Below are 19,584 nucleotides of genomic sequence, written 5' to 3'. Positions count from 1 at the left end.
GGTCTGACACATGTCGACACAGCTACTAGAAATCAGCCCCTCTAAGCATAGGTCTGACACAGCTACTAGATATCAGCCCCTCTAAGCATAGGTCTGACACATGTCGACACAGCTACTAGATATCAGCCCCTCTAAGCATAGGTCTGACACATGTCGACACAGCTACTAGATATCAACCCCTCTAAGCATAGGTCTGACACATGTCTACACAGCTACTAGATATCAGCCCCTCTAAATGACAACGGGTTTGATCACGCAGGCGCAGGTCGACGCTTTGCCAAGGCAACTCAAAGCCGCTGCTGTAACCGTCCAGATACCTTGTAACTTCACCTCACAACAATAACAACATAGCTGGAAAACACAGACACAGTTCTCGCAAACACCTGCAGAATTTTAACCAACAGAACAATGCCACTACATTTCAAGGTAAACAAATGTACTTTTTAAATTGAACGAGTATAGAAATTCAACTCTTGGCTTTGGTTAGCGCAGTGTTTTTGAAACAACCACGTCCAGTAATCTGGGTCACCGCCTGAGTGAGGTGAAGAGGTTTCGACTGATACAAGAAAACGGAAACATTGTTTCATTCGCACAAATAAAATGTTTATTAACATCGTGCATTGCGATTACATCGGATAAACCATCTTCGACGATTGCAGGTGTAGTTATCCAGACGGGGAAACAACCAAATCCCACGTCCAAGGTGTCGGTTATTAGCTTGGTTTAGCTAAGTGTTTCCTAACACGTTACAAGCGGATAAGCTCATGTAAACTAGCTAACAGTGGCTATTTCCTGTTTTTATTGATACATAGAGATACGTGGTTTATTGCGTTAGTATGATTAATCAGCCTAGATAAAGACAGTGGTACAGTATGGTTTATAAACTGCGACCTATACAGCTGTAAACTTGCTAGATATGCCTGTAGCTGCAAACTATTCAAACGAATGCAGCCAATCGGTTTCCTATGAAACATCTGACCAACACGAATCATGCAAACGTTTGTGCATGCATGATGCTTACAGTCCTTTTAAAGGCATGCTATTTGCTAAATATCTCCCACTTAAACAACATAGTAAGTCATGTATTCCTATGCTATTTACTAATGTTTTGGATACTCCCATGCACAGGGCATCAGTGAGTACAAGAAGAAATTTAAAGACCGAGTCGCTACCCGCTCCAGAAGCGCCTCTCCTCAGCGACGGATGCGCCTAGCTGGACTTCGATCTGACCAGATGGGTAAGATTGATTGATTGATTGATTGATATAGACCCTTTTCCAGGACACGATACACTGACGTCACGCACAGATGCGGGCGACTCTTGGTCGCCATCTGCGCCCCTTCAACATAGCCTGAATGTTTTTATTACTTCTAAACAAAATAACTTTTAGGTTCTTATCATCTTACAATGATGTTTTGATTCTTGCTTGAACAGTCGCTAAGATTATATTTGGATGTGAACTTTGATAAATAACTATTTTGGATGCGGTAGGTGTTGGCTAGAATGTTAACGCTCATTGACATACTGTAGCATGTAGCGAAAGCTAGACAAAGAGACATTTTACTGGTTGAAGTTCAAGTGTTTTTAAATAAAAGTATAATGCAGTCGAATTTGCGATGATGACACACACATTATATTAAGCAGGACATTCATATACAAGCCTTAAAATCCAGTTATAATCCAAAAGTAGTGTGAAAAGCACTCATAAACAACATGTAAATAGAGGTGTGTTTTTGTGTGTTCTGTCACGAGCTTGCGTGTATTGCACTTCCTGCGGCAATCTTTGCAAAAACAGAAAGGGGTCTGTCTATATGACCGGTAACAGTATAATATGCCAAGTTAACATATCACACATCATTCATATTCCTGTTGTGCATCTTCATCTTTAAAACACTGAGCGCAGCTCTACTATTCTTATTTTACTATTTACAGTTTAGTCATAGTGAGTGAATACATTATCATACTGGTCCTCCGTGGGAATAGAACCCACAACCCTGGCTTTGTAAGAACCGTGCTCTACCACCTGAGTCACATGGTCAACTATCATCTGTCCTTCTGTCATCCATATTACACCAGGTATCAGTCGAGAAACTATCATCTCTCTGTCATCCATATTACACCAGGTATCAGTAGAGACACTATCATCTCTCCTTCTGTCATCTATATTACACCAGGTATCAGTAGAGAAACTATCATCTGTCCTTCTGTCATCCATATTACACCAGGTATCAGTAGAGAAACTATCATCTGTCCTTCTGTCATCCATATTACACCAGGTATCAGTCGAGAAACTATCATCTGTCCTTCTGTCATCCATATTACACCAGGTATCAGTAGAGAAACTATCATCTCTCCTTCTGTCATCCATATTACACCAGGTATCAGTAGAGACACTATAATCTCTCTGTCATCCATATTACACCAGGTATCAGTAGAGACACTATCATCTGTCTATCATCCATATTACACCAGGTATCAGTAGAGACACTATTATCTCTCTGTCATCCATATTACACCAGGTATCAGTAGAGACACTATCATCTCTCCTTCTGTCATCCATATTACACCAGGTATCAGTAGAGACACTATCATCTGTCCTTCTGTCATCCATATTACACCAGGTATCAGTAGAGACACTATCATCTCTCTGTCATCCATATTACACCAGATATCAGTAGAGAAACTATCATCTCTCCTTCTGTCATCCATATTACACTAGGTATCAGTAGAGACACTATCATCTGTCCTTCTGTCATCCATATTACACCAGGTATCAGTCGAGAGCCTCAGTTTCTGTCCAAGAGGAAGGTGCCCTCCTCCCACACGCCCCAGGTGTCCAGCTCCTTCCAATGGAACCCCACCACCACAGAACCCTCACAGAGACGGGATGAGACCCCCAGATCTGGTACCTCTCCCTTGGCTCCTACCCCAGAGAGAGTCCACACCCCTCTGGCCCCTAGGGGTCCCCCTCCTCCAGGGGACCCCCAACGAGGCCCGACCACTCTTCAGGGCCAGACTCACACCCGGAGCCCCCTGGCTACTGTAGAGAGACAGGACCAAGCTTTCAACGGGGTGAGAATGGTTGTTATATATTTCTGCATGTTCTCGATTTAGCTTGCACTTTTGAGACTATTCTATTGGCTCCGTTGTACCAGGAAAACTAAATCAAGCGCAGCTCATGTATTTGAAAGGACCGTTTGACACACGTATTTGACCCAGGCCTTCTAAGCAGCCCCGTGGCCTGTGCAGCAGACAGTTCATTTTTTAAATTTAACCAAGTCAGTTAAAAAAAAAATCTAATTTACAATGACCGCACAGTGAGTTATTACTAGTGACCTGTGTAGTAAAGTGAGAAATGTGATTCCAGGTCGACTATGTGTTGAGGAGGAAGGCAGGGCTGAAGTCGTCTGGACAGAGGACCGGACTACTGAACTCGGAGTACAGGAAACAGTTTCCGTGGAAGACACCTGTAGCTGGCCACGCCTCCCCACTGCTGGCTGCAGAGCAGGTGTTAGTTGTTCCACTCATATCCTCGTCTTGTCTGCACGTATACAACCCCAAACATCCATAACATCCACGTTAAAGCCCAGATGTTCCGCTCATATCCTCGTCTTGTCTGAACGTATACACAACCCCAAACCTCCATTACATCCACGTTAAAGCCCTGATAGTCACACATTTGACATGTGTAGGCATTTCCTGGTCATAGAGGGGCCCAATGCACACCTATTAAGTATGATTCACTGCTTCTTGTTACACCCTGAACCCAGGGTTGGTCACCCATTCTGCCCCATTACTAGTTAGTCTTGAAAACCTGACCGAGGGCAACACAGTGACTAGGAACTGGTTTTAATGAGGGTCTGTTGAAAACCCGACCGTAGACAACACAGTGACTAGGATCTGGTTTTAATGAGGGTCTGTTGAAAACCCGACCGAGGGCAACACAGTGACTAGGACCTGGTTTTAATGAGGTTCTGTTGAAAACCCGACCGTAGACAACACAGTGACTAGTATCTGGTTTTAATGAGGGTCTGTTGAAAACCCGACCGAGGGCAACACAGTGACTAGGACCTGGTTTTAATGAGGGAGTCTTCTGAAAACCCGATCGTAGACAACACGGTGACTAGGACCTGGTTTTAATGAGGGTCTGTTGAAAACCCGATCGTAGACAACACAGTGACTAGGACCTGGTTTTAATGAGGGAGTCTGTTGAAAACCCGACCGAGGGCAACACAGTGACTAGGACCTGGTTTTAATGAGGGTCTGTTGAAACCCGACCAAGGGCAACACGGTGACTAGGATCTGGTTTTAATGAGGGAGTCTGTTGAAAACCCGACCGAGGGCAACACAGTGACTAGGACCTGGTTTTAATGAGGGTCTGTTGGCCTAGAGGAACTACATCACTACCTACGTCGATAGGGGGGGGGGGCAGTTCTGGGGACTCTCATAACAAATCACGAGGCAGACATGCCAAAACGCTGTGATTTAAAACCAAACGTTACCGTGGTTTTAGTTGAGGTAGTTGATGTGAACTAGCTACTGGGTCGGCAGGTAGCCTAGTGGTTAGAGCGTTGGGCCAGTAACCTGACAAGGTTAAAATAGTGGGTTAACAAGGCAGTTAACCCACTGTTCCCCGGGTGCCAAAGATGTGGATGTTGATTAAGGCAGCCCCCCCCCCCCCCGCACCTCTCTGATTCAGAGGGGAGGGGTTAAATGAGGAAGACACACCTCTCTGATTCAGAGGGGTGGGGTTAAATGAGGAAGACACACCTCTCTGATTCAGAGTGGTGGGGTTAAATGAGGAAGACACACCTCTCTGATTCAGAGGGTTAAATGAGGAAGACACACCTCTCTGATTCAGAGGGGTGGGGTTAAATGAGGAAGACACACCTCTCTGATTCAGAGGGGTGGGGTTAAATGAGGAAGACACACCTCTCTGATTCAGAGGGTTGGGGTTAAATGAGGAAGACACACCTCTCTGATTCAGAGGGTTGGGGTTAAATGAGGAAGACACACCTCTCTGATTCAGAGGGTTAAATGAGGAAGACACACCTCTCTGATTCAGAGGGTTAAATGAGGAAGACACACCTCTCTGATTCAGAGGGGTGGGGTTAAATGAGGAAGACACACCTCTCTGATTCAGAGGGGTGGGGTTAAATGAGGAAGACACATTTCAGTTGAAGGCATTCAGTTGTACAACCTGAGTAGGTATCTACTTGCGAAATATAACCTCTGTGATCTCCATCTTGCTAGCTACTATTTAGTATTTTATTCAAGAGGATAAAGTCGTGACGTAGGAAGTGACGTAGGAAGTGACATAGGAAGTGACAGTTCCTCTATGCCAAAAGAGTCCATCATTGAAACCAGACGTCAGTCAGTGTGTTGCCTAGGGTCTGGTTTTCAAAACGAAATGACTAGTTTGAGAGGTAGGCTATCTACCCAAGCTGTGGAGCAGAGATGCTGTTTTGTCAAACAGCCAGTAGATGGTAGCAGAGTATTTGAGTATGAATCAACTATGACAGTTACAGTATATTTCCTTGCATGGTCTTCTTCTTCAGATGCTGTACACCAGCCACCGTTCCATCCCTCCTTTCAAGTCTAACCCGGTGGTGGTGTTGGAGAGCGAGTACAGCAGGAACTTTAAAGCCTCTCCTCCTCCCAGAGGACCACGGCTACGCAGCGATGTAGACCAGGTGCCTCTGTTCCAGAGAGAGAACGTTTCACCCGAGAAAGCATCAAAGGTACTTCCGAGTTCCAGTCAGTCCACACGCCACACTACAACTCAATCTTTGATCTGGTAATCGATTTCTTCAACCTCTTATGTAACAGACTTTACGAACGTGTGTCGTAGCTGGCCAGAGACCAGCACTCAAACATGATCTGATTCTGGGTGCCAAGATTAGGCCACAATATAATACTCCCAGCGTTGGCAATATCTTCAACGGTACCTTTTGTATTTCAATAAGGAAGCAGATAGCCCTACTTACTTATAATAAGTATTTGTCACTGATTTCTGGGAAGATCAGGATACATAAGGACATAGACTAGCAAGGTTTTTCTCTGTTTATAGACATTTAAAAAAAAAAAACCCTTGGAGGAATACAATACACACCTAGAACGTCCAATATGGAAGAGGAATACAATGAACACCTAGAACGTCCAATATGAAAGAGGAATACAATGAACACCTAGAACGTCCAATATGAAAGAGGAATACAATGAACACCTAGAACGTCCAATATGAAAGGGGAATACAATGAACACCTAGAACGTCCAATATGAAAGGGGAATACAATGAACACCTAGAACGTCCAATATGAAAGGGGAATACAATGAACACCTAGAACGTCCAATATGAAAGGGGAATACAATGAACACCTAGAACGTCCAATATGAAAGAGGAATACAATACACACCTAGAACGTCCAATATGGAAGAGGAATACAATGAACACCTAGAACGTCCAATATGAAAGAGGAATACAATGAACACCTAGAACGTCCAATATGAAAGAGGAATACAATACACACCTAGAACGTCCAATATGAAAGGGGAATACAATGAACACCTAGAACGTCCAATATGAAAGAGGAATACAATGAACACCTAGAACGTCCAATATGAAAGAGGAATACAATGAACACCTAGAACGTCCAATATGAAAGAGGAATACAATACACACCTAGAACGTCCAATATGAAAGAGGAATACAATGAACACCTAGAACGTCCAATATGGAAGAGGAATACAATGAACACCTAGAACGTCCAATATGAAAGAGGAATACAATGAACACCTAGAACGTCCAATATGAAAGAGGAATACAATACACACCTAGAACGTCCAATATGAAAGGGGAATACAATGAACACCTAGAACGTCCAATATGAAAGAGGAATACAATGAACACCTAGAACGTCCAATATGAAAGAGGAATACAATGAACACCTAGAACGTCCAATATGGAAGAGGAATACAATGAACACCTAGAACGTCCAATATGAAAGAGGAATACAATACACACCTAGAACGTCCAATATGAAAGAGGAATACAATGAACACCTAGAACGTCCAATATGAAAGGGGAATACAATGAACACCTAGAACGTCCAATATGAAAGGGGAATACAATGAACACCTAGAACGTCCAATATGAAAGGGGAATACAATGAACACCTAGAACGTCCAATATGAAAGAGGAATACAATACACACCTAGAACGTCCAATATGGAAGAGGAATACAATGAACACCTAGAACGTCCAATATGAAAGAGGAATACAATGAACACCTAGAACGTCCAATATGAAAGAGGAATACAATACACACCTAGAACGTCCAATATGAAAGGGGAATACAATGAACACCTAGAACGTCCAATATGGAAGAGGAATACAATGAACACCTAGAACGTCCAATATGAAAGAGGAATACAATGAACACCTAGAACGTCCAATATGAAAGAGGAATACAATGAACACCTAGAACGTCCAATATGGAAGAGGAATACAATGAACACCTAGAACGTCCAATATGAAAGAGGAATACAATACACACCTAGAACGTCCAATATGAAAGAGGAATACAATGAACACCTAGAACGTCCAATATGAAAGAGGAATACAATACACACCTAGAACGTCCAATATGAAAGAGGAATACAATGAACACCTAGAACGTCCAATATGAAAGAGGAATACAATACACACCTAGAACGTCCAATATGGAAGAGGAATACAATGAACACCTAGAACGTCCAATATGAAAGAGGAATACAATGAACACCTAGAACGTCCAATATGAAAGAGGAATACAATACACACCTAGAACGTCCAATATGAAAGGGGAATACAATGAACACCTAGAACGTCCAATATGAAAGAGGAATACAATGAACACCTAGAACGTCCAATATGAAAGAGGAATACAAGACACACCTAGAACGTCCAATATGAAAGGGGAATACAATGAACACCTAGAACGTCCAATATGAAAGAGGAATACAATGAACACCTAGAACGTCCAATATGAAAGAGGAATACAAGACACACCTAGAACGTCCAATATGAAAGAGGAATACAAGACACACCTAGAACGTCCAATATGAAAGGGGAATACAATGAACACCTAGAACGTCCAATATGAAAGAGGAATACAATGAACACCTAGAACGTCCAATATGAAAGAGGAATACAAGACACACCTAGAACGTCCAATATGAAAGGGGAATACAATGAACACCTAGAACGTCCAATATGGAAGAGGAATACAATGAACACCTAGAACGTCCAATATGAAAGAGGAATACAATGAACACCTAGAACGTCCAATATGAAAGAGGAATACAATACACACCTAGAACGTCCAATATGAAAGGGGAACACAATGAACACCTAGAACGTCCAATATGAAAGAGGAATACAATGAACACCTAGAACGTCCAATATGAAAGGGGAATACAATGAACACCTAGAACGTCCAATATGAAAGAGGAATACAATGAACACCTAGAACGTCCAATATGAAAGAGGAATACAAGACACACCTAGAACGTCCAATATGAAAGGGGAATACAATGAACACCTAGAACGTCCAATATGGAAGAGGAATACAATGAACACCTAGAACGTCCAATATGAAAGAGGAATACAATGAACACCTAGAACGTCCAATATGAAAGAGGAATACAATACACACCTAGAACGTCCAATATGAAAGGGGAATACAATGAACACCTAGAACGTCCAATATGGAAGTAAATAAACCGCTAGATACACCCACTGGAGTGTACAGGAGGTTTGGTGGTATTTCCGTACTGGTTCCACTGGTTTTATACCCAGGTTCCTCTGACTGACTGACTGGATTGCATCCCAAATGGCACCCTATTCCCTATATAGCGCTCTGGTCAAAAGTAGTGCACTATGTAGGGAATAGGGTGCCATTTGGAACGACGCAGCCTTTACGAATGGCTCTGTTCTGTTCTGTTGCGATGATGACATCAGAGAAAGCGGAGGAAGAAGAGGGAAGAGAGAGAGAGAAAGTCCAGCGTAATATTTACGAATGGCTCTGTTCTGTCCTGAAAGAGGGAAGAGAGAGAGAGAAAGAGGGAAGAGCGGAAGAAGAAGAGGGAAGAGGGAGAGAGAAAGTCCAGCATCGTGGAGGAGAATATTCCAGTTCCACAGCCTCGGGAGCAGCTGGCGGACCAGGAAGTGAAGACACAGAGCCCCCAGAAGGCACATCTTCCCCAAAGGTGAGATCAGCGGTCAGTTGTGATTACAGGGTATGATGGAGGGTGAAGTTACCTCGACACGCTGATCCTGGGTTCATTTAGCATTCTTCCCACTAACTGTTAAGGGTAGGATTAGGGGGAGGGGGAGCTGATCCTAGACCTGTCCCTTTGGGAAACTTCACCTGGAGTCAGAGGTCAGGGGTGGGGAAGGGGAAGTAGGAGGGGAAAGAGAGAGGCAACCTGTCAGTAATAGGAACTCTCATGTATTGTATATTGTCTCTTTCCATCTTCACTTCCTGCTATGTGTCATGCAGTATTTTGGTAATAATTACCAGTAACACTGCTCTCTCTCTCTCTCTCTCTCTCTCTCTCTCTGTGTCTCTCTCTCTCTCTCTCTCTCTCTCTCTCTCTCTCTCTCTCTCACATGGAACTTCTCCAATGGACAGCAGCAGAGTTTGGTCATTCACATGTGACCTATTCAACAAATACATTTTAGTTTATAAATCATAATGCCAAGTGCAATGCTAAACGATCACTGAATATACATTATCTGACTTGGCCTGTCTCTGTGTATTTCTGTCCCTCTCTCCAGAAAGGTGAAATCAGAGTATAATGCCAACTTCCGCTCTCCACTGAACTACATATACAAGGACGGCGCCTGGGTCAAGGCTTCCACAGTAGGAGAGGAGGTCAGTGTAGTTATTACAGTGTCTACCACAGTAGGAGAGGAGGTCAGTGTAGTTATTACAGTGTCTACCATGGTAGGAGAGGAGGTCAGTGTAGTTATTACAGTGTCTACCATGGTAGGAGAGGAGGTCAGTGTAGTTATTACAGTGTCTACCACAGTAGGAGAGGAGGTCAGTGTAGTTATTATAGTGCCTACCACAGTAGGAGAGGAGGTCAGCAGTGTAGTTATTACAGTGTCTACCACAGTAGGAGAGGAGGTCAGTGTAGTTATTACCCTGTTTACCACAGTAGAGGAGGTCAGTGTAGTTATTACAGTGTCTACCACAGTAGGAGAGGAGGTCAGTGTAGTTATTACAGTGACTACCAAAGTAGAGGAGGTCAGTGTAGTTATTACAGTGTCTACCACAGTAGAGGAGGTCAGTGTAGTTATTACAGTGTCTACCACAGTAGAGGAGGTCAGTGTAGTTATTACAGTGTCTACCACAGTAGAGGAGGTCAGTGTAGTTACTCCCCTGTCTACCACAGTAGAGGAGGTCAGTGTAGTTATTACCCTATCTACCACAGTAGAGGAGGTCAGTGTAGTTATTACCCTGTCTACCACAGTAGAGGAGGTCAGTGTAGTTATTACAGTGTCTACCACAGTAGAGGAGGTCAGTGTAGTTACTCCCCTGTCTACCACAGTAGAGGAGGTCAGTGTAGTTATTATAGTGTCTACCACGGTAGGAGAGGAGGTCAGTGTAGTTATTACCCTGTCTACCACAGTAGAGGAGGTCAGTGTAGTTATTACAGTGTCTACCACAGTAGAGGAGGTCAGTGTAGTTATTGCAGTGTCTACCACAGTAGAGGAGGTCAGTGTAGTTATTATAGTGTCTACCACGGTAGGAGAGGAGGTCAGTGTAGTTATTACCCTGTCTACCACAGTAGAGGAGGTCAGTGTAGTTATTACAGTGTCTACCACAGTAGAGGAGGTCAGTGTAGTTATTGCAGTGTCTACCACAGTAGAGGAGGTCAGTGTAGTTATTGCAGTGTCGACCACAGTAGAGGAGGTCAGTGCAGTTACTCCCCTGTCTACCACAGTAGAGGAGGTCAGTGTAGTTATTGCAGTGTCTACCACAGTAGGAGAGGAGGTCAGTGTAGTTATTACAGTGTCTACCACAGTAGAGGAGGTCAGTGTAGTTACTCCCCTGTCTACCACAGTAGAGGAGGTCAGTGTAGTTATTGCAGTGTCTACCACAGTAGGAGAGGAGGTCAGTGTAGTTATTACCCTGTCTACCACAGTAGAGGAGGTCAGTGTAGTTATTACAGTGTCTACCACAGTAGGAGAGGAGGTCAGTGTATTTATTACAGTGTCTACCACAGTAGAGGAGGTCAGTGTAGTTATTACAGTGTCTACCACAGTAGAGGAGGTCAGTGTAGTTATTGCCCTGTCTACCACAGTAGAGGAGGTCATTGTAGTTATTACAGTGTCTACCACGGTAGGAGAGGAGGTCAGTGTAGTTATTACCCTGTCTACCACGGTAGGAGAGGAGGTCAGTGTAGTTATTACAGTTTCTACCACAGTAGGAGAGGAGGTCAGTGTAGTTATTACAGTGTCTACCACAGTAGGAGAGGAGGTCAGTGTAGTTATTATAGTGTCTACCACAGTAGGAGAGGAGGTCAGTGTAGTTATTACAGTGTCTACCACAGTAGAGGAGGTCAGTGTATTTATTACAGTGTCTACCACAGTAGAGGAGGTCAGTGTAGTTATTACAGTGTCTACCACAGTAGAGGAGGTCAGTGTAGTTATTACCCTGTCTACCACAGTAGAGGAGGTCAGTGTAGTTACTCCCCTGTCTACCACAGTAGAGGAGGTCAGTGTAGTTACTCCCCTGTCTACCACAGTAGAGGAGGTCAGTGTAGTTATTACCCTGTCTACCACAGTAGAGGAGGTCAGTGAAGTTACTCCCCTGTCTACCACAGTAGAGGAGGTCAGTGTAGTTACTCCCCTGTCTACCACAGTAGAGGAGGTCAGTGTAGTTATTACCCTGTCTACCACAGTAGAGGAGGTCAGTGTAGTTATTACAGTGTCTACCACAGTAGAGGAGGTCAGTGTAGTTATTACCCTGTCTACCACAGTAGAGGAGGTCAGTGTAGTTACTACAGTGTCTACCACAGTAGAGGAGGTCAGTGTAGTTATTACAGTGTCTACCACAGTAGAGGAGGTCAGTGTAGTTACTACAGTGTCTACCACAGTAGAGGAGGTCAGTGTAGTTACTACAGTGTCTACCACAGTAGAGGAGGTCAGTGTAGTTGTTGTATAAAGTAATGACCTACAGGCTCTAAATAAATGTCATTGATATGGAGTCTCTTTAACACATTCTCTCTTCCCATCCTCCATTGCAGGGGCGTGACAGTCAGCATAGTCACGTTTGGTATCACGAGGTAACACGGTCCTAGTCTCCCCGCTGTTCTACTGTACCTTCCTTCTCTTTTGGCTGTTGGCAATGACCCCCCCCCCCCCATCCCTCCTCTCACGTTGACATCAAACTGAGTGATGATACATGAGTGAACAGAACACCTGTGTATCCACCTTAGAAACAATACAATGGGCAAAAAAAGAGTTTCCATTGTTGAGTTTCAGAAAGGCCTCATACCTGAGATCTAGGCCTGAGATTGTTGAGTTTCAGAAAAGCCTCATACCTGAGATCTAGGCCTGAGATTGTTGAGTTTCAGAAAGGCCTCATAGCTGAGATCTAGGCCTGAGATTGTTGAGTTTCAGAAAGGCCTCATACCTGAGATCTAGGCCTGAGATTGTTGAGTTTCAGAAAGGCCTCATACCTGAGATCTAGGCCTGAGATTGTTGAGTTTCAGAAAGGCCTCATACCTGAGATCTAGGCCTGAGATTGTTGAGTTTCAGAAAGGCCTCATACCTGAGATCTAGGCCTGAGATTGTTGAGTTTCAGAAAGGCCTCATACCTGAGATCTAGGCCTGAGATTGTTGAGTTTCAGAAAGGCCTCATACCTGAGATCTAGGCCTGAGATTGTTGAGTTTCAGAAAGGCCTCATACCTGAGATCTAGGCCTGAGATTGTTGAGTTTCAGAAAGGCCTCATACCTGAGATCTAGGCCTGAGATTGTTGAGTTTCAGAAAGGCCTCATACCTGAGATCTAGGCCTGAGATTGTTGAGTTTCAGAAAGGCCTCATACCTGAGATCTAGGCCTGAGATTGTAGAGTTTCAGAAAGGCCTCATAGCTGAGATCTAGGCCTGAGATTGTTGAGTTTCAGAAATGCCCCATACCTGAGATCTAGGCCTGAGATTGTTGAGTTTCAGAAAGGCCTCATATCTGAGGTCTAGGCCTGAGATTGTTGAGTTTCAGAAATGCCTCATACCTGAGATCTAGGCCTGAGATTGTTAAGTTTCAGAAATGCCTCATACCTGAGATCTAGGCCTGAGATTGTTGAGTTTCAGAAAGTCCTCATACCTGAGATCTAGGCCTGAGATTGTTGATCTGATAGGTTGCTGTAAAGATGAATTGTGAGTGTGCGTGTGTGTGTGTATGTGTGTGCGTGCTTGTATGAGAACACTGTGTGTGTGTGTGTGTGTGTGTGTGTGTGTGTGCGTGCTTGTATGAGAACACTGTGTGTGTGTGTGTGTGTGTGTGTGTGTGTGTGTGTGTGTGTGTGTGTGTGTGTGTGTGTGTTTGTTTGTTTCAGGCAATGTCAGCATAAATACAATGAGTCAGCAGGAGGTTGGTTAGACGGCGTTCTTCTTTCCGTTCAACCTGAATATGCTGAGTGGTTAACCGTACCTTGCCTTGTACAATACGTAGAAACCTGGCCCATAAACTTCATGGAACAGTACTAAATATAGTCTAGATGTGGAAGAACTTTCTAGAAAGTAGTTTAATAACGACCAATATAATGAAGGAATTCTTAGGACCATTAGTTGGACCAAGTCTGATTGATCTGATGTTCCACTCCAGGATCGGGCTCACAGTCATTTCAACTGGGCTCTAGTTTAATTTGAGGAAATCAATGAGGACAGAAAGAGATGTTTTTATTTTTCAGCTGAATGAGGATTTTCTGTTGAATTTCAGTGTAACCTACCTCTAATTGATTCTGTTGAAAAGTAGTTCGCATCAACCCTTCTCCTAAGTCCTGCTAGCTATCAATATATCAGTCTATCAGTCTACCAGTCTATCAGTCTATCAGTCTACCAGTCTATCAGTCTATCAGTCTACCAGTCTACCAGTCTATCAGTCTACCAGTCTATCAGTCTATCAGTCTACCAGTCTACCAGTCTACCAGTCTATCAGTCTACCAGTCTACCAGTCTACCAGTCTACCAGTCTATCAGTCTACCAGTCTACCAGTCTACCAGTCTACCAGTCTACCAGTCTATCAGTCTATCAGTCTACCAGTCTACCAGTCTACCAGTCTACCAGTCTATCAGTCTATCAGTCTATCAGTCTACCAGTCTATCAGTCTACCAGTCTATCAGTCTACCAGTCTACCAGTCTACCAGTCTATCAGTCTACCAGTCTATCAGTCTACCAGTCTACCAGTCTATCAGTCTACCAGTCTACCAGTCTACCAGTCTATCAGTCTACCAGTCTATCAGTCTATCAGTCTATCAGTCTACCAGTCTACCAGTTTACCAGTTTACCAGTCTACCAGTTTACCAGTCTATCAGTCTATCAGTCTACCAGTCTACCAGTCTATCAGTCTACCAGTCTACCAGTCTACCAGTCTATCAGTCTATCAGTCTATCAGTCTACCAGTCTACCAGTCTACCAGTCTATCAGTCTACCAGTCTACCAGTCTACCAGTCTACCAGTTTACCAGTCTACCAGTCTATCAGTCTATTCCCTATATAGTGCACTACTAGAGGCCTATGGGTCCTGGTCAAAAGTAGTGCACTATATAAGGACAGAGGGAGGAAGACTGTGTCCAGATGCCAGTCTAGGTTCAGATGCCAGTCTAGGTCCAGATGCCAGTCTAGGTCCAGATGCCAGTCTAGGTTCAGATGCCAGTCTAGGTCCAGATGCCAGTCTAGGTCCAGATGCCAGTCTAGGTCCAAATGCCTGCCTAGGTCCAGATGCCAGTCTAGGTCCAGATGCCATTCTAGGTCCAGATGCCAGTCTAGGTCCAGATGCCAGTCTAGGTCCAGATGCCAGTCTAGGTCCAGATGCCAGTCTAGGTCCAGATGCCAGCTCAGTGTGTGTTGTGTCGTGCCCTGGCTTTGCTTGTGTGCATGAAAGTCGGGCATCTGTTGCATCATTGTGTGTGTCTTAAAGCTATTGATAACACTTTCTGTGTTGAGATCTCTCTACCACACACCTGTGATCAGTATCAGAGGAAAGTGTTGACTCACAGAGCTCTGATTTTGTGATCAGTATCAGAGGAAAGTGTTGACTCACAGAGCTCTGATTTTCTGATTTTGTGATCAGTATCAGAGGAAAGTGTTGACTCACAGAGCTCTGATTTTCTGATTTTGTGATCAGTATCAGAGGAAAGTGTTGACTCACAGAGCTCTGATTTTGTGATCAGTATCAGAGGAAAGTGTTGACTCACAGAGCTCTGATTTTGTGATCAGTATCAGAGGAAAGTGTTGACTCACAGAGCTCTGATTTTGTGATCAGTATCAGAGGAAAGTGTTGACTCAGAGCTCTGATGTTGTGATCAGTATCAGAGGAAAGTGTTGACTTTGCAGCTAAAAGAACGACAACTAAACATGAGTCTGCTGCCTTTGCTTCTGATGCCCCCCCCCTTACCACGTTCTGTTAATGTGCTGCCTCAGATACTGCAAGGCCCCCCCCCCTTACCACGTTCTGTTAATGTGCTGCCTCAGATACTGCAAGCCCCCCCCCCCCCCCCTTACCACGTTCTGTTAATGTGCTGCCTCAGATACTGCAAGGCCCCCCCCTTTACCACATGCTGTTAATGTGCTGCCTCAGATACTGCAGTGCTATCAACCAACCAACCAACCAATCCTCCATCCTCCCAGGTGCGAGAGCTTCGTAAGAAGGCGGAGGCCTACAGACAGAGGGCGTGGGGGACCCATTTCTCCCGCCTCCACCTCAACCAGATCCTGTCGGACCAGAACCAGCTGTGGGAGGCCTCCACCCCTTCCTCCTCTAACCTCAGCTCTGGGACAGGTTCCGGGGACGGGGAGGAAGACAGGAGTCCTACCCCCCAGGCTCTGGAGCTCGCCAGGTGAGGGAGACCGACCACAGAGCTGGCTATAGCATGACATTAGCATGTCTTTAGTGTGGGCTGGATGTGTAGTACGTCTGGCTCAGGATTTCCCATAGATGGGGAGCAACTTTCGGCCTTAAAATAGGGCTTCTGTAAGTATAGAATGAAATTGAAATTCAAGTGTAGCCAAATGATTAGACTTAGAAGCAGAGCCTCATATTTCTGGGTAGAAGCCACAGAGCTGGATGGGGGGGTTGACCCAGCTATATGGTGTAGAGGAAACTGATGCTGAGAGTCCTTTACTGGGGTCTTAATACATCTGACCTATTAAGGTCATGTTCTCTGTGTGTCCCTCCTCTCCCTCCCTCCTTCCTCCTCTCCCTGTGTGTCTGTAGGGTTGACAGCAGCTCCAGCTCTGTAGCCGGACCCCCTCCCCTCACCCCCGTGTCCAGTAGAAGGAGCTCCACCCGGGGGGCTGGGGACACAGCAGGCCCCCCTGGTCACCTTAACCCTTTAGCGCCTAACCTACCTGTTCAGAGGAGACTAGCCTGGGAGGAGGAGACAGGGGCTGGGGGTGGAACGGGGGAGGAGAGAGAGGAAGAAGAGGACAAGGAGAGAAAGGATGAGAGAAAGGAGAGAAAGGATGAGTATGTGGTTGTTTCATTCCCTCTCCATTTCCTGTTGATTTCTGCTTTCACTGAGTGGCTTTGAGTTCTCTGTTTCCTCCACTCTGTTTATATCCATATTGGAGACAGTCAGTTCTGTTACCTCCACTCTGTTTATATCCATATTGGAGACTGTCAGTTCTGTTACCTCCACTCTGTTTATATCCATATTGGAGACAGTCAGTTCTGTTACCTCCACTCTGTTTATATCCATATTGGAGACAGTCAGTTCTGTTACCTCCACTCTGTTTATATCCATATTGGAGACAGTCAGTTCTGTTACCTCCACTCTGTTTATATCCATATTGGAGACAGTCAGTTCTGTTACCTCCACTCTGTTTATATCCATATTGGAGACAGTCAGTTCTGTTACCTCCACTCTGTTTATATCCATATTGGAGACAGTCAGTTCTGTTACCTCCACTCTGTTTATATCCATATTGGAGACAGTCAGTTCTGTTACCTCCACTCTGTTTATATCCATATTGGAGACGGTCAGTTCTGTTACCTCCACTCTGTTTATATCCATATTGGAGACAGTCAGCTCTGGTACCTCCACTCTGTTTATATCCATATTGGAGACAGTCAGTTCTGTTACCTCCACTCTGTTTATATCCATATTGGAGACAGTCAGTTTTGTTACCTCTGTTTATATCCATATTGGAGACAGTCAGTTCTGTTACCTCCACTCTGTTTATATCCATATTGGAGACAGTCAGTTCTGTTACCTCTGTTTATATCCATATTGGAGACAGTCAGTTCTGTTACCTCCACTCTGTTTATATCCATATTGGAGGCAGTCAGATCTGTTACCTCCACTCTGTTTATATCCATATAGGATACAGTCAGTTCTGTTACCTCCACTCTGTTTATATCCATATTGGAGACAGTCAGTTCTGTTACCTCCACTCTGTTTATATCCATATTGGAGACAGTCAGTTCTGTTACCTCCACTCGGTTTATATCCATATTGGAGACAGTCAGTTCTGTTACCTCCACTCTGTTTATATCCATATTGGAGACAGTCAGCTCTGTTACCTCCACTCTGTTTATATCCATATTGGAGACAGTCAGTTCTGTTACCTCCACTCTGTTTATATCCATATTGGAGACAGTCAGTTCTGTTACCTCCACTCTGTTTATATCCATATTGGAGACAGTCAGTTCTGTTACCTCCACTCTGTTTATATCCATATTGGAGACGGTCAGTTCTGTTACCTCCACTCTGTTTATATCCATATTGGAGACAGTCAGTTCTGTTACCTCCACTCTGTTTATATCCATATTGGAGACAGTCAGTTCTGTTACCTCCACTCTGTTTATATCCATATTGGAGACAGTCAGTTCTGTTACCTCCACTCTGTTTATATCCATATTGGAGACTGTCAGTTCTGTTACCTCCACTCTGTTTATATCCATATTGGAGACAGTCAGTTCTGTTACCTCTGTTTATATCCATATTGGAGACAGTCAGTTCTGTTACCTCCACTCTGTTTATATCCATATTGGAGACAGTCAGTTCTGTTACCTCCACTCTGTTTATATCCATATTGGAGACGGTCAGTTCTGTTACCTCTGTTTATATCCATATAGGATACAGTCAGTTCTGTTACCTCCACTCTGTTTATATCCATATTGGAGACAGTCAGTTCTGTTACCTCCACTCTGTTTATATCCATATTGGAGACAGTCAGTTCTGTTACCTCCACTCGGTTTATATCCATATTGGAGACAGTCAGTTCTGTTACCTCCACTCTGTTTATATCCATATTGGAGACAGTCAGCTCTGTTACCTCCACTCTGTTTATATCCATATTGGAGACAGTCAGTTCTGTTACCTCCACTCTGTTTATATCCATATTGGAGACAGTCAGTTCTGTTACCTCCACTCTGTTTATATCCATATTGGAGACAGTCAGTTCTGTTACCTCCACTCTGTTTATATCCATATTGGAGACGGTCAGTTATGTTACCTCCACTCTGTTTATATCCATATTGGAGACAGTCAGTTCTGTTACCTCCACTCTGTTTATATCCATATTGGAGACAGTCAGTTCTGTTACCTCCACTCTGTTTATATCCATATTGGAGACTGTCAGTTCTGTTACCTCCACTCTGTTTATATCCATATTGGAGACAGTCAGTTCTGTTACCTCTGTTTATATCCATATTGGAGACAGTCAGTTCTGTTACCTCCACTCTGTTTATATCCATATTGGAGACAGTCAGTTCTGTTACCTCCACTCTGTTTATATCCATATTGGAGACGGTCAGTTCTGTTACCTCTGTTTATATCCATATTGGAGACAGTCAGTTCTGTTACCTCCACTCTGTTTATATCCATATTGGAGACAGTCAGTTCTGTTACCTCCACTCTGTTTATATCCATATTGGAGACAGTCAGTTCTGTTACCTCCACTCTGTTTATATCCATATTGGAGACGGTCAGTTCTGTTACCTCCACTCTGTTTATATCCATATAGGAGACGGTCAGTTCTGTTACCTCTGTTTATATCCATATTGGAGACAGTCAGTTCTGTTACCTCCACTCTGTTTATATCCATATTGGAGACAGTCAGTTCTGTTACCTCCACTCTGTTTATATCCATATTGGAGACAGTCAGCTCTGGTACCTCCACTCTGTTTATATCCATATTGGAGACAGTCAGCTCTGGTACCTCCACTCTGTTTATATCCATATTGGAGACAGTCAGTTCTGTTACCTCCACTCTGTTTATATCCATATTGGAGACAGTCAGTTCTGTTACCTCCACTCTGTTTATATCCATATTGGAGACAGTCAGTTCTGTTACCTCCACTCTGTTTAT

At 44.0% G+C, this 19,584-nt stretch overlaps 1 protein-coding gene across 1 annotated transcript in view; it reads left to right on the top strand.

Annotated features, from left to right (window-relative positions):
• Positions 1 to 340: 340 nt before the first annotated feature.
• LOC139379632 (Mdm1 nuclear protein) overlaps positions 341 to 19,584 on the top strand; it is a 30,934-nt gene continuing 11,690 nt past the window's right edge. Inside the window, exons 1-10 of the mRNA XM_071122436.1 lie at positions 341 to 426; positions 1,129 to 1,237; positions 2,771 to 3,072; positions 3,368 to 3,508; positions 5,559 to 5,757; positions 9,111 to 9,249; positions 9,821 to 9,917; positions 12,298 to 12,336; positions 15,901 to 16,109; positions 16,487 to 16,738. Of these exons, the coding sequence (XP_070978537.1) occupies positions 409 to 426; positions 1,129 to 1,237; positions 2,771 to 3,072; positions 3,368 to 3,508; positions 5,559 to 5,757; positions 9,111 to 9,249; positions 9,821 to 9,917; positions 12,298 to 12,336; positions 15,901 to 16,109; positions 16,487 to 16,738 (1,505 nt within the window). The 5' untranslated portion in view covers positions 341 to 408. The remainder of the gene's footprint in view (positions 427 to 1,128; positions 1,238 to 2,770; positions 3,073 to 3,367; positions 3,509 to 5,558; positions 5,758 to 9,110; positions 9,250 to 9,820; positions 9,918 to 12,297; positions 12,337 to 15,900; positions 16,110 to 16,486; positions 16,739 to 19,584) is intronic.

The sequence above is a fragment of the Oncorhynchus clarkii genome, chromosome 21 (assembly GCF_045791955.1).
Source record: "Oncorhynchus clarkii lewisi isolate Uvic-CL-2024 chromosome 21, UVic_Ocla_1.0, whole genome shotgun sequence".
Classification (NCBI taxonomy): domain Eukaryota; kingdom Metazoa; phylum Chordata; class Actinopteri; order Salmoniformes; family Salmonidae; genus Oncorhynchus; species Oncorhynchus clarkii.
The sequence above is the reverse complement of the archived record's forward strand: the minus strand, read 5'-3'. Positions and strand labels throughout refer to the sequence as shown.